The 21995-nt window shown below is 39.3% G+C and overlaps 2 protein-coding genes across 4 annotated transcripts; one reads left to right on the top strand and one right to left on the bottom strand.

Moving 5' to 3' along the window:
• Positions 1-14648, top strand: tmc6b (transmembrane channel-like 6b). 3 transcript variants are annotated; one of them, XM_067497997.1, is made up of 24 exons: positions 1-156; positions 268-385; positions 3326-3360; positions 3617-3690; positions 4037-4171; positions 4779-4909; positions 5185-5352; positions 6373-6528; positions 6619-6727; positions 6826-6910; positions 7441-7698; positions 8545-8753; positions 8855-8999; positions 9168-9323; positions 9762-9946; positions 11076-11166; positions 11315-11412; positions 11626-11721; positions 11819-11894; positions 12346-12479; positions 12835-13011; positions 13159-13237; positions 13336-13422; positions 14114-14648. In XM_067497997.1, the coding sequence occupies exons 5-24, from the start codon at positions 4116-4118 to the stop codon at positions 14126-14128; spliced, it is 2511 nt and encodes an 836-aa protein (XP_067354098.1). In that variant the 5' UTR covers positions 1-156; positions 268-385; positions 3326-3360; positions 3617-3690; positions 4037-4115; the 3' UTR covers positions 14129-14648. The 3 variants fall into 3 exon arrangements, with proteins under 3 accessions (XP_067354098.1, XP_067354096.1, XP_067354099.1); XM_067497995.1 differs by lacking the exon at positions 3617-3690 and having other exon boundaries at positions 2-156; XM_067497998.1 differs by lacking the exons at positions 1-156; positions 268-385; positions 3326-3360; positions 3617-3690 and adding an exon at positions 3832-3888.
• On the bottom strand, positions 14640-21329 carry notum1b (notum, palmitoleoyl-protein carboxylesterase b). Its single transcript, XM_067497999.1, has 11 exons — positions 20513-21329; positions 19853-19905; positions 19659-19754; positions 18956-19016; positions 18189-18247; positions 17321-17423; positions 17012-17203; positions 16803-16900; positions 16547-16694; positions 16394-16441; positions 14640-15883 (listed from the first exon to the last, which is right to left on the bottom strand). The coding sequence occupies exons 1-11, from the start codon at positions 20890-20892 to the stop codon at positions 15550-15552; spliced, it is 1572 nt and encodes a 523-aa protein (XP_067354100.1). The 5' UTR covers positions 20893-21329; the 3' UTR covers positions 14640-15549.
• Between the last annotated feature and the right edge of the window lie 666 nt (positions 21330-21995).

Genomic DNA, 21995 nt, shown 5'->3' with positions numbered 1-21995 from the left:
AACTAACACACAGTTTGGTCGCGAGAAGCTTTTTCCAGACGGTAGCTGTGTACATTGTTTAAGCAGACAAACAACGACGAATAGGACTGAACCATATGTGCCAACTCTGCTGGGGGTTTGATATACTTACCTTTTCATCCGTGGAGTATCATGCTGGTGAGTATGTTTAGTGGTTGGGAAGGTAAAACATGTTTTTTTTTCACGCCCTAACTATGTAATTCGTGTGTACTCATGTATTCATGTCATTTAACTGTCTCGTCTTGACAGAGAAGCAACTTCGAAACCCTCTGAACCAATGGTTTCTACCCTCCCTCTAAAATTACTCGTGTGGACAAGTTTGACTGACGTTCTCACGGGTTCATCTGTTCGCGAAGTCACCCAGAGGGTGAGTGGAAAAACTTTTACTGCATTAAAACGCTATAAAGATTTGTTAAACCGCTGTTCCCACTTTTCCACATGGTTTATGGAAAAAAAGTATTTATTTTCATAAACTTTTTGTCAACTCAATTGAACTCAACAAGCCCGTAGCCCGCCGGTGTCCGTCAGTAGTTAACTAACTAGTAAACGTTAGCAGACTTGTATGGTTGGCTAACTAGTTCTTGATAACAACACGGAACAATGCCGTGATTTTGCAATTAACACACGGTATCACTTTATCCTGTGTCGCTCTGAGGTGTGTGCGCTTGTTCGGTGAAAAAGTGAAAAAACTCAGGGAACAGACTTACAATCTCGGGTGAATTGAGCTTTCGTGCATTGCTTAATGACAGTGTGGTTTGTTGTGAGGTAACGTTAGCTATTATTATTTCTTCGTGTTTTTAACCTATGTATGTTAGCGCAGGAGTTTCCAGTTTCTCTGGTGTAGCCAATGGACAGACCTATAATTATATGTTCGCTGTTCGGACTGAAGGCGAAGAAAACTGCAGTCACGTTATTTTGAGCTGTGGAGTGCAATAACCGGGCAGTTCTTAGTGTGCCTGGCTGTGTTAGAGACAACAGAGTTGTTTTGATAGCTTTCTTTTTTTGTCAGCCCTGATCTCCCCTACTGGCCCTCTCCTTTCCTTTGCCTTGTATTTTTTTAATTTAGCCTAGTTTCTAATACCCTGATTTCGTCCTGTGATGTGTTAAAATACAAAATTGAAGGTGTCATGTATCTCCCTCCATCCTTTCACCCACCCCATCCAGGGCAAGCTGTAATGCCTAAAGGGATATCGAATCACTCATGGCCACCATATTAATGTAGCTTTGTGCCTCCTTCCTCCCTCTGTTGGCTTTTCTCAGCACACTGGGAACTGATTGCCTTGTGGTTGTTGAAAGCTGTTTGAACAGGTTGTTTGATCCTCCCTTCCTTTTAATACTTTTCCCCCACAACTGCTAAAAAACATCATCTGTTTTTGATTTCATTCTCTGGAGAGTCTGTGCACATAGATGAGATTATACTGTTTTATATTAGTGGACTAAAGAGCCTTCATTGTTACTACTATATTATACTGCTTTTCTTTATATCTTGAAGCTCTGTGGTGTGATTTTTGTGTGTGATGTATGTGTTTCGTTTGGTAGGACTTATTTCGATTTTTGTATAAACGCTGCTCTTTAATGAACTTGTACTCATTTTAATCCCCTATCCCCTGCTTTGTTATTCCAGAATGTTTTATTTGGTATTCATACAACTTTATTCATACAGTGCTAACCCCCTGTGAAGGCCATATTGAGTGCTTGTCCTACCCCAACAGCCTGCCTGTACAATCTCAGTGGACAACTTCAAAATTACAAATCACATACAAGTAAAAAAAAAAAAGTAAGAAAAAGAAAATAAAAATGTGTCAGCAGTAAAGAATGATTAAAGACTCCACCTAGTATTGTAGTATAAACATTTTATTGTCTGTAGTGGTGATACAGTGACATAAAGCTGCATAAAAAGAGATAGGCCAAAGAGAACATATGAAACTGGAAACTTTCACTTTAAGGAATTGTAATATGACCCTGGAAACCTCAGGTAATGAAAAAGTATGTTTGAGAAAGAAGGATAAAGAGCAGATGTTTGTGGTAGATTGTCTTAACATGCTTCCAAAAGCAGACGGACATCCGTTCTGCAACTAGAGTACATACATTGACACGTGTAATGACTATGTCATGCACTCTTTGCGTGGTGTTATCCAGCCAGTACACATTCTACAGGGCCCTCAAACACACCCTTCCCGATTTCTCCTTACTTGTAAGGCACGTTGGATAGAAGTTTGTACTAAATGACAAATTGTAATTATACCATGTTAAAACATTTGTTATTTAGTAATTAAGCCACAGTTGAGTGTAATTTAGAGTAGTTTTTTGGCTATATTAAGGGATATTAAGATAATACTATATTGCTATACTATTTCTGTAGCAGCAGCAAATCAATATTCATCAGACCAGGCCATGTTTTCCTAATCTTTTGAGCCTCAAAATTGTTGCCTCAGTTTTCTGTTCTGTGTTGACAGGTGCCGCACCCAGTGTGGTATTTTGTTACTGTGGTGAATCTGCTTCAAGGTTCAACATGTTGTGCATTCAGAGATGCTCTTCTGTCTACCTAATTTGTAAAGACTGGTTATTTAAGTTAATTTTGCCTTTTTATCAGCTTAAACCAGTCTGGCGCTTCTCCACTGACCAAGGCATGTTTGCCCAGAGAACTGCTGTTCACTAAATATTTTCTCTGTAAATGCTAGAGATAGTTGTACTTGAAAAATACTGAAGATTAGCTGTTTCTGAAATAATAACAGCAGCCTGTCTGGCTTCAACAACCATGCAATGTTCAAAGTCACTTAAATCCCTTCACTCAAATCTTTTTTCGCCATTCTGATGCTCAGTTCGAACTTTGATAATCCCCTTTACCATGTCTAAATGTCTAAATGAACATGACTTGCTGCCATGTGATTGGCTGATTAGATATTTGCTTAACAAGCAGTTGAACAGGTGTACCTAATAAAGTGACCAGTGAGTGTGTCTGTACAGTACTGTTACTTTGGAAAGAATTCATACCGCTTTATGTTTTGCACATAATCAATTGCAAATTAATTTAGCATCTTTTGCCTATCAAAAAAATGCATCTATTGTGCATCAATGCACACATCCATCATGACAAAGAAAAAAAAATAATTTGAATGTTGGAAATCTGAAATCTTTCATTACAAGAGTCAATTTCAGATCATTTAATGTAGCTGAAGTCCACCTGTGGTAATTTTTAAATGTTTGCTGTTATTTTGTGATCAGCTGATTTGTTCAACTTTTAAGGAGCAGAATTTGTAGTTGTGGTTGAATTTACAGTTGATGATTCTGTTTTATTTATCCACAGTCACTGCTCCATCATGGCAGGGTGGGATATATCAGGTAAAGAGTTTTAATAATCACTAATCAATGCTGTGTTTAATGACTTCTGTGGGTAGGTTTTAAAATGTGCTTCCTGGCTCTCTGGTAAAGTTTAATATGCAGCTGTTGCACAGAATTAGGGTGCACAGTAACCAACATTCTCACTCTGAGTGGCCCATATGACACACTTTGTGAATTCTAACAATGCACAATTCTGTCTCCATCCATGAATATACATTTCGCTGGTGACATTGCACCATCTGACTCTCATTACAAGCGGTGCCACAATAGAGCTCTCATGAGTCTGGATGAAATGACGTTATCCCTCATGACAAGTGAGCTTCATGAGAGGTATCTTCTGTTGAGCCATAAATGGCACTAAATGTTAACAGCATGCAAAAAAAGGATACAGAGTAGTATTGGAAGTTGTATATCTAATATGCCTTTAAATGATTATACATTTGTCTTATCCAGACACGGTCCCGTATTAATGAAAATATCTAAATAGATCTCAGGCTGGAATAACCATAAGTTGTCATGTATACAGAGGTGTGTTTTCTTAAATTCTAAAGTTTCACAGGACAAGCAATAACTTGACTAGAGCATTCAGATTCCAAGAAAGTCTTTTGGCATTTTCCATTTAGCTTCAACCCACTCATTGTTCCGCCTCTCCCTTTTTCCCTCCCCTCTTACATAGAGGAACAAACATCGTGATGGGATTTGTGTGCAGGTCTAAACAGGTGGGGGTGTAATCCCTCTCTCAGGCAAGAAGGAGAATGGCTCAAAGTGATCATTCTGGCCTGAACCTCCTCCTCATGGAAGCTGGACTAGAGTAAGTTCCAATGTTGTCCTCTTTATTTCTTTACCTTCTTCCTGCTTTCTTTCATTTTTTTGTTTCCAGCTGTCAGCTTTGTTTAACACAGCCATAAGAGTGAGAAGAGAATGAGGAACACAGATGAGAGGATTAGCTTTGCTGTTTGATGTATAGTTTGCCACTTAATGTAGCCATGTCCTCACTTTCCCACATATTTTCAAAAAGCTGTTTGAGATTTATGACCTGGCTCATTTAGGTTAGAATAAGGTTTAGTGGAGGTTAGGGATTCTGCATTGATTTGTGATGACTAAAGTTACTTGTTTTGGGTTAAGGAGTACGTGTGAATGAAGGTCCTCACAGCTATAGAAAGATAAGGATGTGTGTGCTTGCACACAGTTTGTTTCCTTTTTAAAAAACAGTACAGGCCTGACTATCCTCTCTATGTGGTACACTTCCTTTGTTATCTTTGTAAAAGTACTACTAAGTCAAAGGGAGCTAAACTTACTTTATGTGTTTTTTAATCTTATTGACATCTTAATATAATGTAAAATACATAATATTTTACGTTATATTGCCTTCTTGTTGTCTTTGTATCTGTACTTATGTCTTTGTGTTCCTGTTTCAGGAGCCCAGCTGATGAGTATGGTGTTCATGACTCATTTAACCAGCTGATAGCAGAGCAAAGTAAGGATGAAGGATTGTCTGACGCATTTGAGCTGCAGCAGCTCCAGAAAGAACTGGACGACGTGGGTCGAGGTAACCTGTAATCTCTTCTTTGAAAAGATGTACAAAAGCTGCATATGTGGAACTGAGTTTGTACAGAAGCTAGGCATTATCTGTCTATTATATTGATATTATAAGACTTAAAATTCTTTGGGAAAGACAGTGTAATCTGTCTCTCTCTCTCTCTCCCCTCTCCCCTTTTTGTTAATTTTTTTCCAAATTACGACTATCAGTCATCAAACCCTGTTAAATGTAATATTGCTCGTTTTTTTTTAACAGTTTCAGTATTTTTGTTGTTTTTTCCCCAGACAATGAAGCCTATCTGTCCAACACTAGAGATGACTTTGAGGAGCAGACTCAGGGGGAAAGAGATGTGGAGTGGGAAGGTGATGAAAGAGAGACCAACCCCCTTATAGATGAACGCTGGTCCTCAGCCACCTTAAAGATCCTTTCCTCCATGCCCAGTCGCACCATTGGTGGGTCCTGCAGAAGTCTAGTTAAAACACTGATGCTTAGAGGGCGATGCATATGAGTAGATAAATATACAGTATTAGTGTTTATTTGAAGGGTTTTTATAAAACAAAAAAAATTACATTTAGTCCCAAAGAAACTGGATAAGACAAAACTAAAAAGTCAATTCAGCTAACCATTTAACACTACAGCAGTGCCAATATATATATTTTTTTATTTTAACATCATCTAAAGAGCTCAAATTTTTTTGCAGGTTGATAAAAACCTTTAGTGGCCTTGAAAACTCATTTGAAAACAAGCGACAAATATCGTCATAGAGTAGTAAGATACTGAGTTATCAATAGAAACCTTAACCCGCTTGTGCCATGCTGCACACGTTTAGTTATAAAAACAGACTGTTTTAGCTGAGCAGAGTTTCAAGAGGAAGGAGTTTTTCTGTCATCTTCCTGTCTCTCTCCGTGACAAGTCAGGTGATTGCTTCACCATGTTTGTGAAGATGCTTTGATATATGTTGTCAGATTCCTTTAGCTGTGCCATGTGATATATTTGCTGTACTTCCCTTTTGTTGACAGCTGCCTAAAATCTACATGTTACACTGTGATCTCTTCTTAAATGGTTGCAGAATTTCTGCACAATCACATTACTGCATCCTCTATTTTAATTTTTATGCTACAGTAGATTAAAGTGTTGATGTTTTCTTCATTTAGCAGGTGTTACAAACATTTTGTGGATGAATTTAAAAAAACAAAAACTGTTAGATTAGATTTGGGAAACTCCTTTTCCTTAAGGATTTTAGATATTAACCATGAAAGGCAACACCAGGGTTTATTCTGGCTAAGTAACTCTCCCTTTTCCGATTTTACTGTTCAGGTAGATCTGGCACAATTATTTTATTCAAACCCATGAAAACCATAGAAATTATAAATCATGTAGCCAACAAGATGTTTAGCTCTGTTGTAGTGCTTCTGAGGCTATAGAGTAAATTAATCTCATCTTTGAACAGTCTGATCCTCTTCCTCTGTCAGGTCGCAGCAGAGGAGCTATTATCTCTCAGTACTACAACAGAACCATGCAGCTGCGGAGACGCAAACAGAGCAGACCCTCCATTCGAGACGTTTCCCGCTCAGCCCGACCAAGCATACGAGGCTACGGCATGGAGACAGATAGTACAGATGGAGAGAGTGAGGAAACAGTAAAATATAAATTAATCTGTGTTTTAAAAGCTTAAAATGTAACTAAATTAACTTTGTTTGTGCTTCTGTGTGGTACAGTGAATAAAAAGGACCGTTTAGTGAACAACCTGCGGAACATGTCATTGAGTGACAGAGTCCAGATGCTCAGAGCGATGCCTCTAAGTTTGACAGAGAAAAGTGAATTGAGGTACATGTGGTCTTCATTCTTCAAATTGCTGAGATTTAAGTTGATTGTGTAGTTTTATGTATCTATCTGAATTTCCCTTGTTGTTATTCTTCTTACAGGAGTTTAGCATTAGGTAACGAGAGTCAGCCATCTTCCAGCAGTCAGATACCCTGTTGCAGTCGATTCAAATATTACATGATATGTGTGAGTCACTTACTGCTTACTGTGTTTTGCTTCCTGTATTTTTACCTCACCAAGACACTGTTGTCACCCCTGACGGGTTATCTTAAACAATATACCATTTTGAATTTCTTGTGCGCAACTTAAATGTTAAAAAACACTCTTCACCTTGGTATCTTCTGTTTTACACCACACGGATTGTTGCTTTTAAAGATATAGTATTGAAACGCAGTGACAGACTATTGCGTGAGTCTTAATTCATGTGGTCATTGTACTAAGTTTAAATTGCTTCTGTAGGAGCTCTAAAGGAGTGCACGTGGTATTTCCTTTATGTGTTAGGCTGTATAATCACATTGTTGCCTAAGCATTTATAGCTCTGAGATTGTGAGTCATCGATGTCAGACTTAAATAGGAAATTATAAACACGTGTCCCTTTTGTCTGGAATTTTTGGAGTTGAAACATTATAAAGTTGAAGTCTCCCCATTTTAATGTGGATTTATTTGTTACTATAAATAATAAATATACTGTATTCATATTTTTCTTTTCTTCTTAGGCAGTGAGACGGGGTTGGTACAGCTGGCTTTCCTTCCTGCATTCCCTCCAGCTGTGGCAAGTGGCACTAAAGAGAGTGAGCGGGCGTTTTGGCACTGGAGTACTCTCATACTTCCTCTTCCTTAAGACCCTACTCTTCTTCAACCTCTTTCTGTTCCTGGTGACTGGTGCATTCTTGGTACTGCCTCAAGCAGTGCATCTCCCAGTGTTGCTCAATGCGAGCCGCTCTTTCTCTGGACTGGAACTTCTCACCGGAGCAGTAAGCTGTGTGCTTTGTTGACATTTTATTCAAACAACTCTCACACACTCTGAGTTTTTAGGAAACACTGGGCACATAATTGGTTTGGGACAAGAAGACCCATATGATGAGAAGACACTAGAACATCTTTAAAAGGATGATTTTAGTTATTTTTTAAATTAACCTTATATTCAGCAGTACCAGTTCAGATGCTAAAACCAACAATATATTGCCTCTACTCATAGTAAGTGTCTTTCATTCTTCAGTGTGGATTAGCTTAATTGTTTGTACTGTAGACCTCCATTACTATCCAGAGCTGTTTAATAAATCAACCAGGAACACTGGTCCACTGGAAAACATGTGTCTTGATTTTAACAGCTTGGTCAAAAGATCATTAATTAAAAAATAATAATTTGCCATAAGTTTTTAGAGCGGTCATAAGTCACCTGCTTCAAAAAGATCACTGTGACAAGAAATGGGAAACTAAATTTGAGTAGAGGCAGTACATTGTTGGTTTTCCTCTCTGTATAGGGTTGTTATAAAAAGGTTAATTTAGAAAATGAAAATAATTTAGAAAAGTTATTCTTTAAGACATATATATATATATATATATATATACACAAACATGCTTTTGTGACACCACAACTAATTTGGAAACAGTCAAAATGCAGCTTGCATTGCTGTACATTGTGTGTTGACCAACTTTAAAGTATTTGCATTAATAGATTATTTTCTTTGCTAAAGAAAATGTCAAAATTATATATTTTTTTATTACCTTTATTTGGTGTTAATACTGTGTCAATATTGTATTGTAGAAAGGTAAAACGGCAAAGTAGACAACTGCCTCTCCATCTCCTTTTATCTCAGGGCTATTTCTCAGATACTGTGATGTACTACGGATACTACTGTAATTACACACTCCAATGGACCTGCAGGGATGATGGTGGAGGGCAGAATATCTCAACTGTAACAAGTCCTGACTGTTTGTTGAAGCACCTTTCTTACAACCTGCCACTTGCCTACTTCTTCACCATAGGAATGGCTTTATTTATCACATGTATCATCCTTGTGTACAGGTATAGTGTTCTACTGTACGTTTTAAAATGAATGTATTTGCTACATGCCTAAATGTGTTATAAATTTTTATGTATTTTTGTGTGTGATCTCATGTCAAAAGCATGTCAAAGTCGTTTGGTCAAAGCTTCCGAATTGACAAATCTCAAAGTATCCTGGCTATGAAGGTGTTCTGCTCCTGGGACTTCAAAGTTATCAAGGAAACGTCTGTCAAACTCATGTCTGAAAACATCTGCACGCAGGTTCAGGTACATGTAAACAAGCACACATTTAAAAAATAAATCTTCCCTCTAATTTTTTCTGTCAAATAATTCACACTGTCCCTCACTCACAATATCTTTCTTCTCTCCACATTTCTCATGTCTTGTTTCCCTCATGCCATCACACTTCTCTCCCCTTCCTCCTTGTGCCAACAGGAGCTGTTGGCAGAAGTGAAACAGAGAGATGTCAACAACAATGGGTGTCAGAAGCTGGGAAGAGTGATGGCCAATGGTTTAGCATGGACTATTTGTATAGCAAGCACCACTGGCTGTGTGCTTGGCATTTACTACTTCTCTGAACACATGGACAAGGTGAGGGGGGTGGTTTCAGTCCAAATGTTTTAAGGGTCAAACATTAATTATTAGTGGATAGAAAGAGTTTTTGCTGTATCAAACAAATCACCTCATGGTTGCAGCACATTAAACGGTCCAATGGTATTTAAACATCTCTTGCTGCTTTTTAGGTCTTGATTTTAGGTCTTGATTTCACCTACGTTCCACTAGTGGCTGGCAATTACACACACAGTGGTCTATTGCTAGTGGTTGTATCAAAAGCTACACATTCTGGCTCAAATAATGTTTTTCTTGGTAATGCGATCTTGTAGGAGAGTAATAAACTTTTGAAAATTAAATGCAGTATAAGACGTGCTTGTGACAGCTGGAAGTTTACAAAACAGCTTGCAGTAATAGTGCAGAGCATACCATCCAGGTGCAGACTGTCTTTTCTACTACTTTGGTATCTCTCCACAGAACCTCCAGCAAAGCTTTGGTAATGATTCCACCACCAAGAACCCCTTGTTGAATGAGGCCAAGCTGCTGGCTCTGCCTTTGGTTGTGTCACTCATCAACCTACTGCTGCCTGGCCTGTTTAACCTTGCAGCCTGGATGGAGGAATATGAGTCACCATCTGTATGCACATATGTTGCCATTGGCAGGTATGAGCAGAGGAACCGCATGTTGCAAGCAAAGAGTTAATGTTTGTACGTAGGGATTGACATTAACACCTGGCCAGTGTGAATAGATTTTACCAGTGGTAGGTAACACATTCACTTTCCCTTTCCACTGTGGTGGATATTTCTTTAAGGGCTGTCTCCAATTTCTTTAAATGTCTCTATCAATAGTGATTATTTGCTCACCAATGCAGGGCTCAATAGTGTGAGTGACTCAGGTTAGTAATACCAATCAATCCTAGGAATTTTATTTGCACTTAAAAAGTGCACGGAAGTTATAGTTGTGGTGTTAATACTACAGTTCTCCACTGCCTACACACTGTCACTGAGTAAGGGTGGGGCAGCTCCTCCACACACAAACACACACTATATTCTTTATTTTAATTACACCTCACCCACTGTTTTTTGTCTATAGCCTGTTCCACATTTGAACTCTGGACAGTATCAGGAGAAATCAGCCGTGGACATTGTCCGAGTTGCCTTTCACACATGTAACACACAGCTGGAGATTGTACGAGCGAGATGGATCCTCACAGGAGAAAATCCAACATCGGATATAGTGTTTTGTTCACAGCACATTGGAGCAATGCATCTAAAAAAAAAAAAAGCTTCTGTCACTTGACTGCAACCATCATCAATAAACCCGTTCACTCACTCAATTTTAACCCTTGAAGCAGTTTGCTGCACATACAAGCTCACGCACATTATACAGACATTGTAATAGGGGGCTTAAAGGATAAATTATTGATAATGTCAGGTGCGTCTGACTCAAACATTTCCGGTCATACATATACCCCCTCCAGAAGAAGTCAGAAAAATGTCACAGTTCCTTTACATGATTGACAAGGGCTTATATGACCTTACTGGTGTAGAAATTAATTAGTACATTTTCACTCATTTCTCAGTATATTATACACAAGATCAGTACTACGCTTCCATTCCTATGCTAATAAGGGTATTAAAACATTAAAAATGTTTAAAAACGTATAATTAACAATTTCCCAAGAAAATTATGGCTAGTGAAAATGCTGAGTGGCTACTATCTTTGGTGAGTGCCTGTAAGGTGCAGAACTGCTTTTGTTTTAACATGTTGTTTGTGATCTCCATTTTATAGGAACTTGATGTTGAAAGTAAGCGTGCTTGGTGTCCTCTGTTACCACTGGCTGGGTCAAGTGGCAGCGGATCCTAAAAGTATCGACCTGATGGTAATATTAATGGCGAGACATAAGTTTTACTTTCATTATTGTTTTCACTTGCATCTTTTTTGAAGATTATTTTCTAATCTTGTTTGAGTTTTTGTCAGTCTCTACGTATTATTTTTAATATTTTAACTCATCATATAATTACTTTCAGTGCTGGGAGAGTTTTGTTGGCCAGGAGCTTTATCGCTTCCTAATAATGGATTTTATCTTCACTCTACTGGACACCTTGTTTGGAGAGTTTCTTTGGAGGTGGGTCATTTATTAATAAGCTGTCTGTAATTTCTTCTCTTTCACAGATTAAAATGTTTTGTTTTGTAGCAGAGATTTAAAATAATTTTGCACTAATAACATGTGGGAGTGCTAAACCTGCACTTACAATTTGTCAGTTACACTTTATTTATTTTTGTTTTTTGTTTGTTTTTTCAGCCTGTAAAACCATTGCAATTTTCCATTACTCTGCAGGTTGTTTTCTCAGAAGGTGCTGAAGAGGAGGAGGAAACCAGTGTTTGATATTGCCAGGAATGTCCTTGAACTAATCTATGGACAAACATTGGCGTGGTAAAAAAAACCTTACTGTTAAGATGTCTTTACAGTCATACTAGATGAAGTCTCATTGTTTCTGGATTTCAGCAATAACTTTAGTTTTGTTTTTCAGGATGGGTGTTCTCTTCACTCCTCTCCTGCCTGCAGTTCAAATACTCAAACTCTGGCTACTCTTCTACATTAAGATGGTACTTAAATGTACTTAAAAGTGTCAACAAAATAAACTAGTATTTACATGGTTTATCAGTCCACTGTATCTATATGTCCTTTCATGATGTGGTTGAAATAATTTTCAGTGTTGTTGCATCCTCAGAAAGTTAAAGCCTATAACACAGCTTTTATTTGGTGTAGGCTTTTGATTTTGGATGTGTTTGCATCCTTGCAGTTTGTTGAGTAAATATGTCAAAATTGTCACCAAACTGTTTGTGTTGTACACACTTTGTATTCTTAGTAAATAATAGGATACATTTTTATTGAACATTAGTTAAATCTGATGCTATATCTGCTACATTTTGTCTTAAGAGGAAATTTTAGTCTTGACACTAAATCTTAAGACCACTGGTCCTTTAGATTTGTTAACTCTGTCTCTCCCAGAAATGATGACCTGTGACCTTGGCCGTGTTTTTTGTTTCCCAACAGAGGAGTGTAATGATGAACTGTCAAGCTCCCAGGAAGCCATACAGAGTCAGTCAGATGACGACCATCTTTATTACTCTGCTCTGCTTTCCTTCCTTCCTAGGTGCCTCCGTGTGTGTCACATACACCATGTGGAGGTACTCATCTATGCACACAATTGTTCTTTTTTTCCACTGGGAAGCACATTGCATTGACCTGAATTAATACTGTGTGAAACTGGCATTAACTGTAACAAGTATGCTTCACCTTAGTCCTTAATCTAAGTGTGAAGCCATGTCCAGTCTAATTTGTCCCCTCAAAACCCCTCATTCACCTAAGTAACACCACTGTGTTGTTACATTAGTAGTGTGGGCTCTGTCCAAACATGCAAATGTCCAGCTCTGCTTTTGCCACATTGCAGGCAGCGTAACCTGACAAGGCAGTGCATCTACATCAACAGGGATGTGAGATTCACACATACAGCTTCAACTGTATTTTGTCTTCTGTCCTCAGTATCTCACCCTCCTCATCATGTGGCCCATTTCGCGGGCTCAGAACAATGTTCCAGGCAGGGAAACGCTTGATGGAACAACTAGAAAAAGATAATCCCAACCTGTCTGTGCTGGCCAGAGCTCATGCCTATTTAGTTGAAAAGCCTCTGTTCTTGTTTGTGGGAGCAGGCATCTTTCTGTGAGTACACAAAAACGGAGCCACAGCACAGCAGTGCAGAATCAGTGTGTGTTTTCTAAATCATCAAACTGCATTATTACTGAGGTTGATTTTGTTTAGTGAAGCACTGGTTGTGTTGATCTAAACCACAATGTCTGTTCTTCCCAGGATTGTCATCTACTTCCACAGTCAGGTGGTGGACGGTCAAAGGAAGATCATCAGTTTACTACAGGAGCAGATAGAAAATGTATGATATCACATTCAGAATTTACTACTTTGTTTCTCTATCTGTCAAATTATAAAGACAATTATAATGCAACTATTTTTTTTTACCTTTCTACTCAGGAGGGAGAGGATAAAAAGTTTCTCATCACTCGACTCCAGTCTATCCATGAACGAAAGCGAACTCCCACTAGGAGACTTATAAGACAGGTCAGTTTTCAAAGTTGCTCCTATAGCTTTTCTTTTCACCACGAACAGCAAAAAAACACTTTTATACTACGGTTACTGCTCAGCAGACAAAGTTAGTGACCAGCAAGTTAACACAGTGGAGCATGTGGCAGAGCCTGATATTTCCTTCAGGGGTTTGTAGAGACCTAACTGGAGCTAAAAAGAGAGTGAAGTCATCTCATGACCATTGGTAATGTTGCTTTGGAACTGCTGGATGTGTTAATGTGTTTGATACCAAGTTTGCTATATCAACTTAAAAGGGGATACTTCCTAATGATTTTAATAGTTGTCTGCTGTTCACATAAGGAAAAAAAAGTGAGATGCCTTGGTGATGCCTTTAAAACACTTGTTTTTATCTGAAGTTCACATGTACACTCACTGACCACTTTATTAGGTAGACCATACAATCTAATGCAATCTAATAGAATATAGCAGCTCTGCCATGAATTCTAATTTAAAAGGTTACACTTTCTCAGTGTTTAAGTTGAAAGATTCAGAAAGGTTGTAATTCTATTATTCATGCCTCCCTGTTTATTTTAAATAGTATGGCATACTTCTCTTAATGTAATGCACACTAGTATGACTACACCACCCACTATTGACTCAAGAGTAAACATATTAGAGTTATCGCCTGACACTGTGACTTCCTCTAACTTCCGTTTTGTTTCTGTAGGAGTCTAGCTGTTGAGATCCTAAATTCTCTGTCTTCAGTAGACCAGCCTCCTCAAGGTCTGGAAAACTCTTCAAGCAGATTTAACTGGAACTCTAAAGACTGTCTGTCTGTAGAAATCTAAAAATGTATTCTTGTTTGGTGGATTTCAAATTTGGCTACAATTTTAATGGCTTAAGTGTTTAGAGAGAATGCAAAAAATCTGTTTTATACTGTACATGACTGTATATAGATGAAATAACTGAATTTAAACGTTAGGTGCAGCCAATTTCACTGTATGTGTTTGCAACACACAGTATAACAAATCTTCAAGCTGATTTCAGTTATCATTCAGAAGCACTTTTATACCAACTGTGAACAGATTTTAATTTTTTAGTTCTGGTGCAAACTTTTGTATGTTGACTGCGTGTTTTTAAGTTTTGGATAAATATATGTCTCAAAGTGTATTTAGGAGGTAAACTGCAAGCTATGGATGTCACATAGAGGAAATGTTTTTCTGCAATTTGTCAAACTTTGTAATTAAATTACATTTTTATCATATTGTGTATTTGTATTTATTAATGATTATGTAAAGTGTGGCCACTTTTACAACACAAGAACATAAAAGGAAACTGAAAAATGCTATGTACATTATTTCTGCTTTTACAATGTTTTTTTTTACAAACATGCAAATAAAAAGCACAATTTATGTATATTGCTATACTAACTTAACTGAATACAATATTAAAATATATTTTCAGTACAAAAATAAATATACAGGCACTGTACTGTGGCCTGAAGAACAAGGTATTAATCTTAAAGTTTGTACCTTTTTATAAGCAAATATTACCTATTAAATAATTTTATTCCAAACTCGGAAAAAGCAGCATATTTGGTGGCGAGTAGAGACAGCAGCATCACAGATGGTATTCTGTTTTTTTAAGAGTCGACAAAAGAGCAACAGATCACTGCAGAAAAAACTAGAAGGTCTTTACAGTCCTGTGCTTTCCCATTAAACTAATTATTGAGATAAGCACCATCACAGCACTGCATATACAGTCTAATATACAGCACACATTTATTGTGTATTTTTTTTTGTTCCCCCGCGAGTTCGGGGTCGCCACAGCGGATCATTGTCCGCATGTTGATTTGGCACAGTTTTTACGCCGGATGCCCTACCTGACACAACCCTCCCCACTTTCTACCGGGCTTGGACCGGCACTGCACAACTGGGGATGGGAAAGGGCTTGTTGGGGGTTCAGTGTCATGCTCAGAGACACTTCAACACATAGCCGGGACCGGGGATGGAACAGAACAGACAAAATGTTCTGGTTTCATTTAGTTCAGTTTAGTTTTTGAAATGCTGTTTGTTTCCTTAACAGAAGAATCAAATGTTTCTTTTCTTCTGATGGTTTTGTGTTTATTTTCCCCTTCTACACAACATTATAGTATAACGTGACTCAGTTCCCGTTGTTAAGCATGCCTAGTAGCTTCCTGGGGTCCATCCCCTGCTGCTGAGCTATTTTCTGCACGTCAAAGCCCATGTGCTTTAGGAATTGGATCACACTCATCTCCTGTCCTGTCAGCTGGTCCCGAATAGTCGGGCAGGAGGGGTTACAGTGAGGCCATGGGCAGCTGTCAATCAAATGCAAAGGGCAACCCCTCATGGGTTCGGTTTTAGGTTTTTGATGACTGTGGTTGCCATGGCTACTGTTGATATTTTGGAGGCTGCGGTCCCAGCAATGGAGGGCTCTAGGAAGGGAGATGCCTTTCACCTGGATGTCCATCCAGTAACTGCAAGGACAGAAAAACATGTTTATGAAGATACCAGTCAATAAGCTTGATGGACTTTTCCACTTTAAAAAAGTGACACTCCTGTGGCACAGGGCATAAAAAAAACAACTATGAACCATAGCATTTCCAATTCAAGAGCAATTGGGATCCAGTCTAACATTTATGCATTACAGTTTTATATCATTTTTTCACATGTGCGCTGATACAGATATCACCGTATCTGTGGCAAGCCAATTTACAACCATTAGCATGGTCAATTTTTAGGTCTAGCTTCAGATGGGTAAGAATGCCAAGTCTTAAATAAAGATAAAAAAAGAGTGATGCTTAACTATGTGTAAAGCACACATAAAGTAGCTAAATGATAGTTATTGAAAGCTAATTTAGACTCCCTGTTCTCCAAAATACTAATCTGACATATTTTGAGTTAACAGCAGTTTAAATACACTTTTAAAGTAGAGCATCTTACTAATCCAAGCTTTATAGTTTAAAGAGTTAAGAAAATGTACTCACCTTCTAGTAATGAGCTCATGAGAAAGACAGGCAGGAGCAAACATCGCCCTGCCATTAAAAACATGTATTCACAGAGTCAACCAAGCAGTTTTTTTAGCCAGTGTATGCATGTGTGATTGTGTGTGTGTGACAATGTGTGACTGTCATTCTTACGGTACGTTATGAAGTGTCCTCCTCAGCTCCTGCCCCAGGTTCTGTATGTACCTCCACTGGCCCTCATGGACTGGTTGTCCTGTCAGGTGGATGTTGTCGACCATCAGCTGGGCCTCGTCAAACAGCCACTGCACCACGAACACTGGGCCTGCACAGGAGAGAGTACACTTCGCAGGTCAGGCTTTAAATTATACAACAGCTTCCTTAATTTTCTGGATTGGCCTCGTGGAGTAGCTCAGGGCGTATTGAAACTCACTTTTTAATGTGGGGTAGACTTTATATCCAAAGAAGCAGTTCCATTCCTCTCCAACGTGAGCCTGTCTGCAGCTTTCTGGCACCAATCCACCCCAGTACCTGCTCGGCAGCAAAGTAATACCACTTTACATCATCTGCACCACTTATGACCTTAACCCCTGCATCCCTCCATTAATCCGTCATCTCTCCTTCCCTCTGACTTTGTTCTACCTGATTCCTCGCTTTATAGCATCAGTAGGTGCACAGCTAATGGTATCCAGGCATTCACTGAATTTATATTGTTTGTTGTCCAGGAACCATCCAGAGTCAGTCAGACCCCTGACCTGCACTGCTCTGTAGCCCTGTGACTCCAGATGCTCTGCAACTTGGTCCACGTTCAGTAGGACGCCCGTACCGCCCGCACTAGTGACAGGAGTGGAGTGGAATCAGAGGATGCAGTTGGGAAATTACATTTTAAATAAATAAATCTGCACATTCTGTAGGCAACACACACACACACACTGTTTGTAGTGGACTGACCTGCTTCCTGCAAGAAGAAGAACCTTGGCGTTGTTCAGACCTTTTGTCAGAAGCTCATTCACCACCTCCGTAATGATCAGAGAGCCCATGAATGCATAATCACCTGGGGAATAACAGTAATTTAACAATTTAGAACCAGATTAAAATTTGATTTGCAGTAAATAATTTAAAATGACCACTAGACATTCTGTTTGGATATTTTGAAATTAAGTATTTATATTGGTTTGTAGAATTTTTTAAGCCCAGGAATAATGTCAAATCACTGTTCTTTTAGCTGAAAAATGCCTTAAAATTATGTCATCTGGAGTTTTTTTAGGTTGAAATTATTTAGTTTATTTGCTCATACTATAGAGGCTTTACAGTTGGTTAACCTGCTCCTCCACATGACCTATCACCTGATGGAGGTTTTTCAGATAAAAGCAGAGAGACATGTTACTACAGGCAGAGGTTTATACCATTCATTACCTAGAACTAGAGGAGGCAAGTTGAAAATTTGTAAAGTTGTCCTTTAGTCTTATTTTTCCCACATTACCAAGAATACAAAATGTATACACAATTAGTTTTTATGTTTAGTTTTATGTTTAGTTTATGTTTAGACTCTGTTTATGAAGGATGGTTGAGAAATCATTTGATACATGAGCTAAAAAAAAGTTTCACCCTCCAGCTTCCAAATTTAAGCAAAACAACTCTCCTTAATACATTATCTATATCTTCTTTTATGTTCTACTCACTTTTCTGTACTGTATAATAAAAATCTATTGGTCTTTGTGCACATTCACTAGCACGGCCACAATCTCACACAGTGAGTCTGCCTCACTGTGTGAGATTGTGTCATAGTCATGTCATACTCAAGTGTATTGTGTCATACTCTGATCTGTCTTCGGGGTTGCTCCACTCCACACATCACTGGAGCAGTACGGGATGAACCTACAGGAGAAACACAGCAAGACTGACAAAATCAGGGCATTGCTGGAGATGACTGATAAGACAGGTGGCAGTCTGACAACAGACTAGACACAAAGAGTTCCTGTTCAAAGATCACTGCTGTCAGGAAGCTGTTGTAGGATGTCACTGTCTGGCGAGTCCTCATACTCATTAAAAGTGTGTAGGTCTTATGTTGAAAGCATAAGCAGTAATACTACAATGAAAATACATTAAAAATAAAAGTCCTGCATTATACAGATCACCTAAGTATTATGCATTATGCAAGTATTATTGGTAAGTTTTTCAAAAGTTAATACTCTCATTCGAAGACGTTGTCCCTTTGACATTGTTAAATTTAAGCTGCATTAAATACTATTTATGTGCAAAGTGCCTCACTACTCCTTATCCCGAGCAGTTAAAACTGCCTACTATTACATCATATTTAAGAAGCTTATCTTATGTTCCACATGTTAAGTGCAAGTTACATAGAAACCCCTTACAGGGTAAATATTGCAATATTTTCTTTCTCAAATGTAGTGGAGAAAAAGTGTCAAATCTTTCAAAATACACTGAATAAGGCTGTAGTATATAAAAACAGTGATATAGGTTTACATTTACTCAATACATATAATCCCTGTGAGTCTTAAAGGGAAAATGAAAACAAAAAATGTGTTATAAAGAAATATAAAGACAGCAACCAAGGGTTCTTACACCATGTTGGCATTCCACCAGTGAGGGTTTTCCTCCGGCTGAGGAGACAGAATTCCTGTTCCTGAGAAAAGAGCAAAGATAGGTGAAACGGGGGACGTTCTAGTTCAAATGTCCTCCATATAGGATAATAGAGGCTCAAATGCTTAGGAAAACCTGTTAAATTACAAGCCTGTATGTGAAGTGGCCTGTTTTGATCTGTGTCGAAGTGTGTGTTTACTGTAGAGGTGTGAGGTTGTGTGTGTGTGTGTGTGTGTGTGTGTGTGTGTGTGTGTGTGTGTGTGTGTGTGTGTGTGTGTGTGTGTGTGTTTTCCCTACAGTAAATAAGTCATTAACTTTCCCTGCTTTGGTCAGCGATTACACACAGGCACTGCTGAGCTCTGCAGCCGCTGCACTGGCCAACAGTGTAAAGTCTACAGATCTGTTGGAAGGAGAGAGAGTCATAAACAAAGGTTCCCCTGATGGGAGCAGGAAAAGAACCAGAGGCAGGCCCTTAAAGATGAATGCAACCTCCGCTAAAGAGGAAACACAAACAGCTCCCATTTATTCTGTGCGAGTTTTTTTTCCTTCGGAAGGAGGCTAAGGCTCTGTAGCACTATGTAGAGACTTTAACTGTGTGACACCTTTGTGGATGTAAATATTGTGCACAAGATCTAAAGCGCATGGGTTGTGTGTAGCACCCAGTTAGAAATTATGTGTCTGTTACCTCTTCTGGTTTGTGGCCACTTGGTGGAGCTCATCAGTTCCCGCATTGTCTCATACCTGCTGTCACAGGTCTGCCTGTTGAAACAGTACCATCCACCTTAACACACACACACACACACACACACACACACGCTTTTTAACAGGTTACACAAAGCTTTGGAAAAATCAACATCCGGTTAATTTCGCAGCTCTCACCTTCCAGGAACAGCAGCCACCTCTTGCTGCCTTTAGACTCCTTGATGTAGTATCTGCACGAGAACACAAAGCACTGTGACTGCGTGTCTGCGTCAAGCAGGTACAGATGCAAACAAACACACCGCTCAAGTGCCGAGGATGTGAAAATAGTGCAACTGACTTCATTTTAAGGTCCCTTCTTTATTCTTATTCAGGCAGTAACATAACACTTGTTGTTTGCAACCTTTACTAAAAGTTGGTTCTTGAACACAGACAGATGCACAGTTATTGAAGCATGTCAGTGTCGTCTCCTACTAATGACAAAACATTCTTTCAACGATTATTCTGTCACAAAACCCACAGTCTGATTTAAACATCTGCTTGTAAGTCAGAAATGAGATAAACGTGAGTAGACAAACGCACACGTGTTATGAAACAAATTATATTTATTTGTAATCTTTCTTAACGAGGGTAGTTTTATACAATAAATATAGAGAACATTTTATAAATAAGTCCATAAATGAAGCAATGAACACCTCTGCCGGTAGCGCACATGCTCTTGCATCAGATGCAGCGCGCACCCTCTCATCTTGTTCTTTTTATCCTTTGTGGTCACATCACGTCACGGGAATCAAACTTACTAACAAACACATGAAGCAGCGCAGCCTCAGCCTCACTTACCCGCCAGGTGACCCGTCATTGCAAGTCACGGACACGTTCTTCAGAAAGTGTAATGTCATGTCATTGTCCAGTTTCTGTGCAGAACACGGGTACAGCGACTGTGCCAAGTTCTTTATCTGCACCATGAAGTTGTCCATGTTGCCCTCCACGGCCGTAAAGTCTAACGGGAAGCTCTCTGCTCCCTCCGCCCTCTCCGTGAACGCCGGAGCCCGTTGTTGCTGCTGGTGCTGGTGCTGCTGCTGCGCTCGCCGACTTTGCGCCCGACCGCCGCGCACTCTTCTGGCCTCCACCGATGAGCTCAAGTGGACGAAGAGCAGAAGCAAACAAGAGCGCAACACGGTCACACTGGCCGAGCGTCTCGCCACACCGCGGCTCTGCATCTTTTAACTATTTCTGCAAACTTAGCGTGCGAAGGGCTCAAATAATAAAACAAACAAACAAACAAACAAACAAACAACGCATATCCTAAGAGCCGAGAGAGAGGAGAGAAGTTCTTTGAAAGCGCACGGGGACCTCGTGGAAACGGCGGCTCGTGCAAAGTGTGCTGATTGAACACAAGTTAAACTTCTCCATGGTGCCCTGAGGTTAAAGGCTTTACCCTAAATGCACGTACAGCTCCCTCATCATTTCAGTCCCTAACCTGTCAGCTCTTTCTCCAATAACAACGTCATTTAAAAACCTGCCGTTCCGTCATTGTCATCAGTGCACTGTCGACCTGTTGCCCCTTGGTTCAGATGCTCCGGAGTTCCGGACGAAATGAGATTTTATTTAAAGTCCCCCCACCCCCGTCTGCCCCGCTCTTCTCACTCCTGCGGGCCAATCGTTATTACAGTTGGCTGATGCTCCTCGCCGGGCGCAGAGAGCGTATACCTGCCACGCCCCTTCGGTCTGTTCACTCATACATTTTGTTCCCTTGATGCTGTGTCGTCATACGACCACGCTGCCTCTGATGCGTCTGTCGTTGATAGAATATCTACAAGTAATATAGACATATTACCCAGCTGGACAGACCAGTCAGCTGCAGAGGCTCACATTGAGACTCCAGAGACAACAGAAACAAGTTTCGAGATATACACGGTTGATTGTGCTCGATAAGCAAAAATGACGATGTGATGACGATAAGGTCATTGGAAGGCTTTAAATCATGACTGTGGCATGTGTTGACACAAAGATATGCTCAGGATTTGTCAGACCCACTGTAAAGTATAGAGTAAGCGCCAAGTTGACTTTTCGTCTGTTTGCCCATGAGCCTTTTCTTTCTTCTTCTAACTTTAGTTCAGGTAGTTCAGTTCAGAGGCATTTTCACTTCATCCTCATGTTCATTGCTAAGGTGGGCAAAGGCCTGTGAACAATATGATTATATGATATATGATTTAGTCACTTAATCTACTGTATAAACAAGTTTGTCTTTCTGCTTACACTTTGATATGAAGAACTGCTCCAGCTGCTGTGTGGTAAAATGGTACCTCATACACATATAAAG

The sequence above is a fragment of the Channa argus genome, chromosome 3 (assembly GCF_033026475.1).
Source record: "Channa argus isolate prfri chromosome 3, Channa argus male v1.0, whole genome shotgun sequence".
Lineage (NCBI taxonomy): Eukaryota > Metazoa > Chordata > Actinopteri > Anabantiformes > Channidae > Channa > Channa argus.
This window is presented reverse-complemented; position numbering and strand designations above follow the sequence as displayed.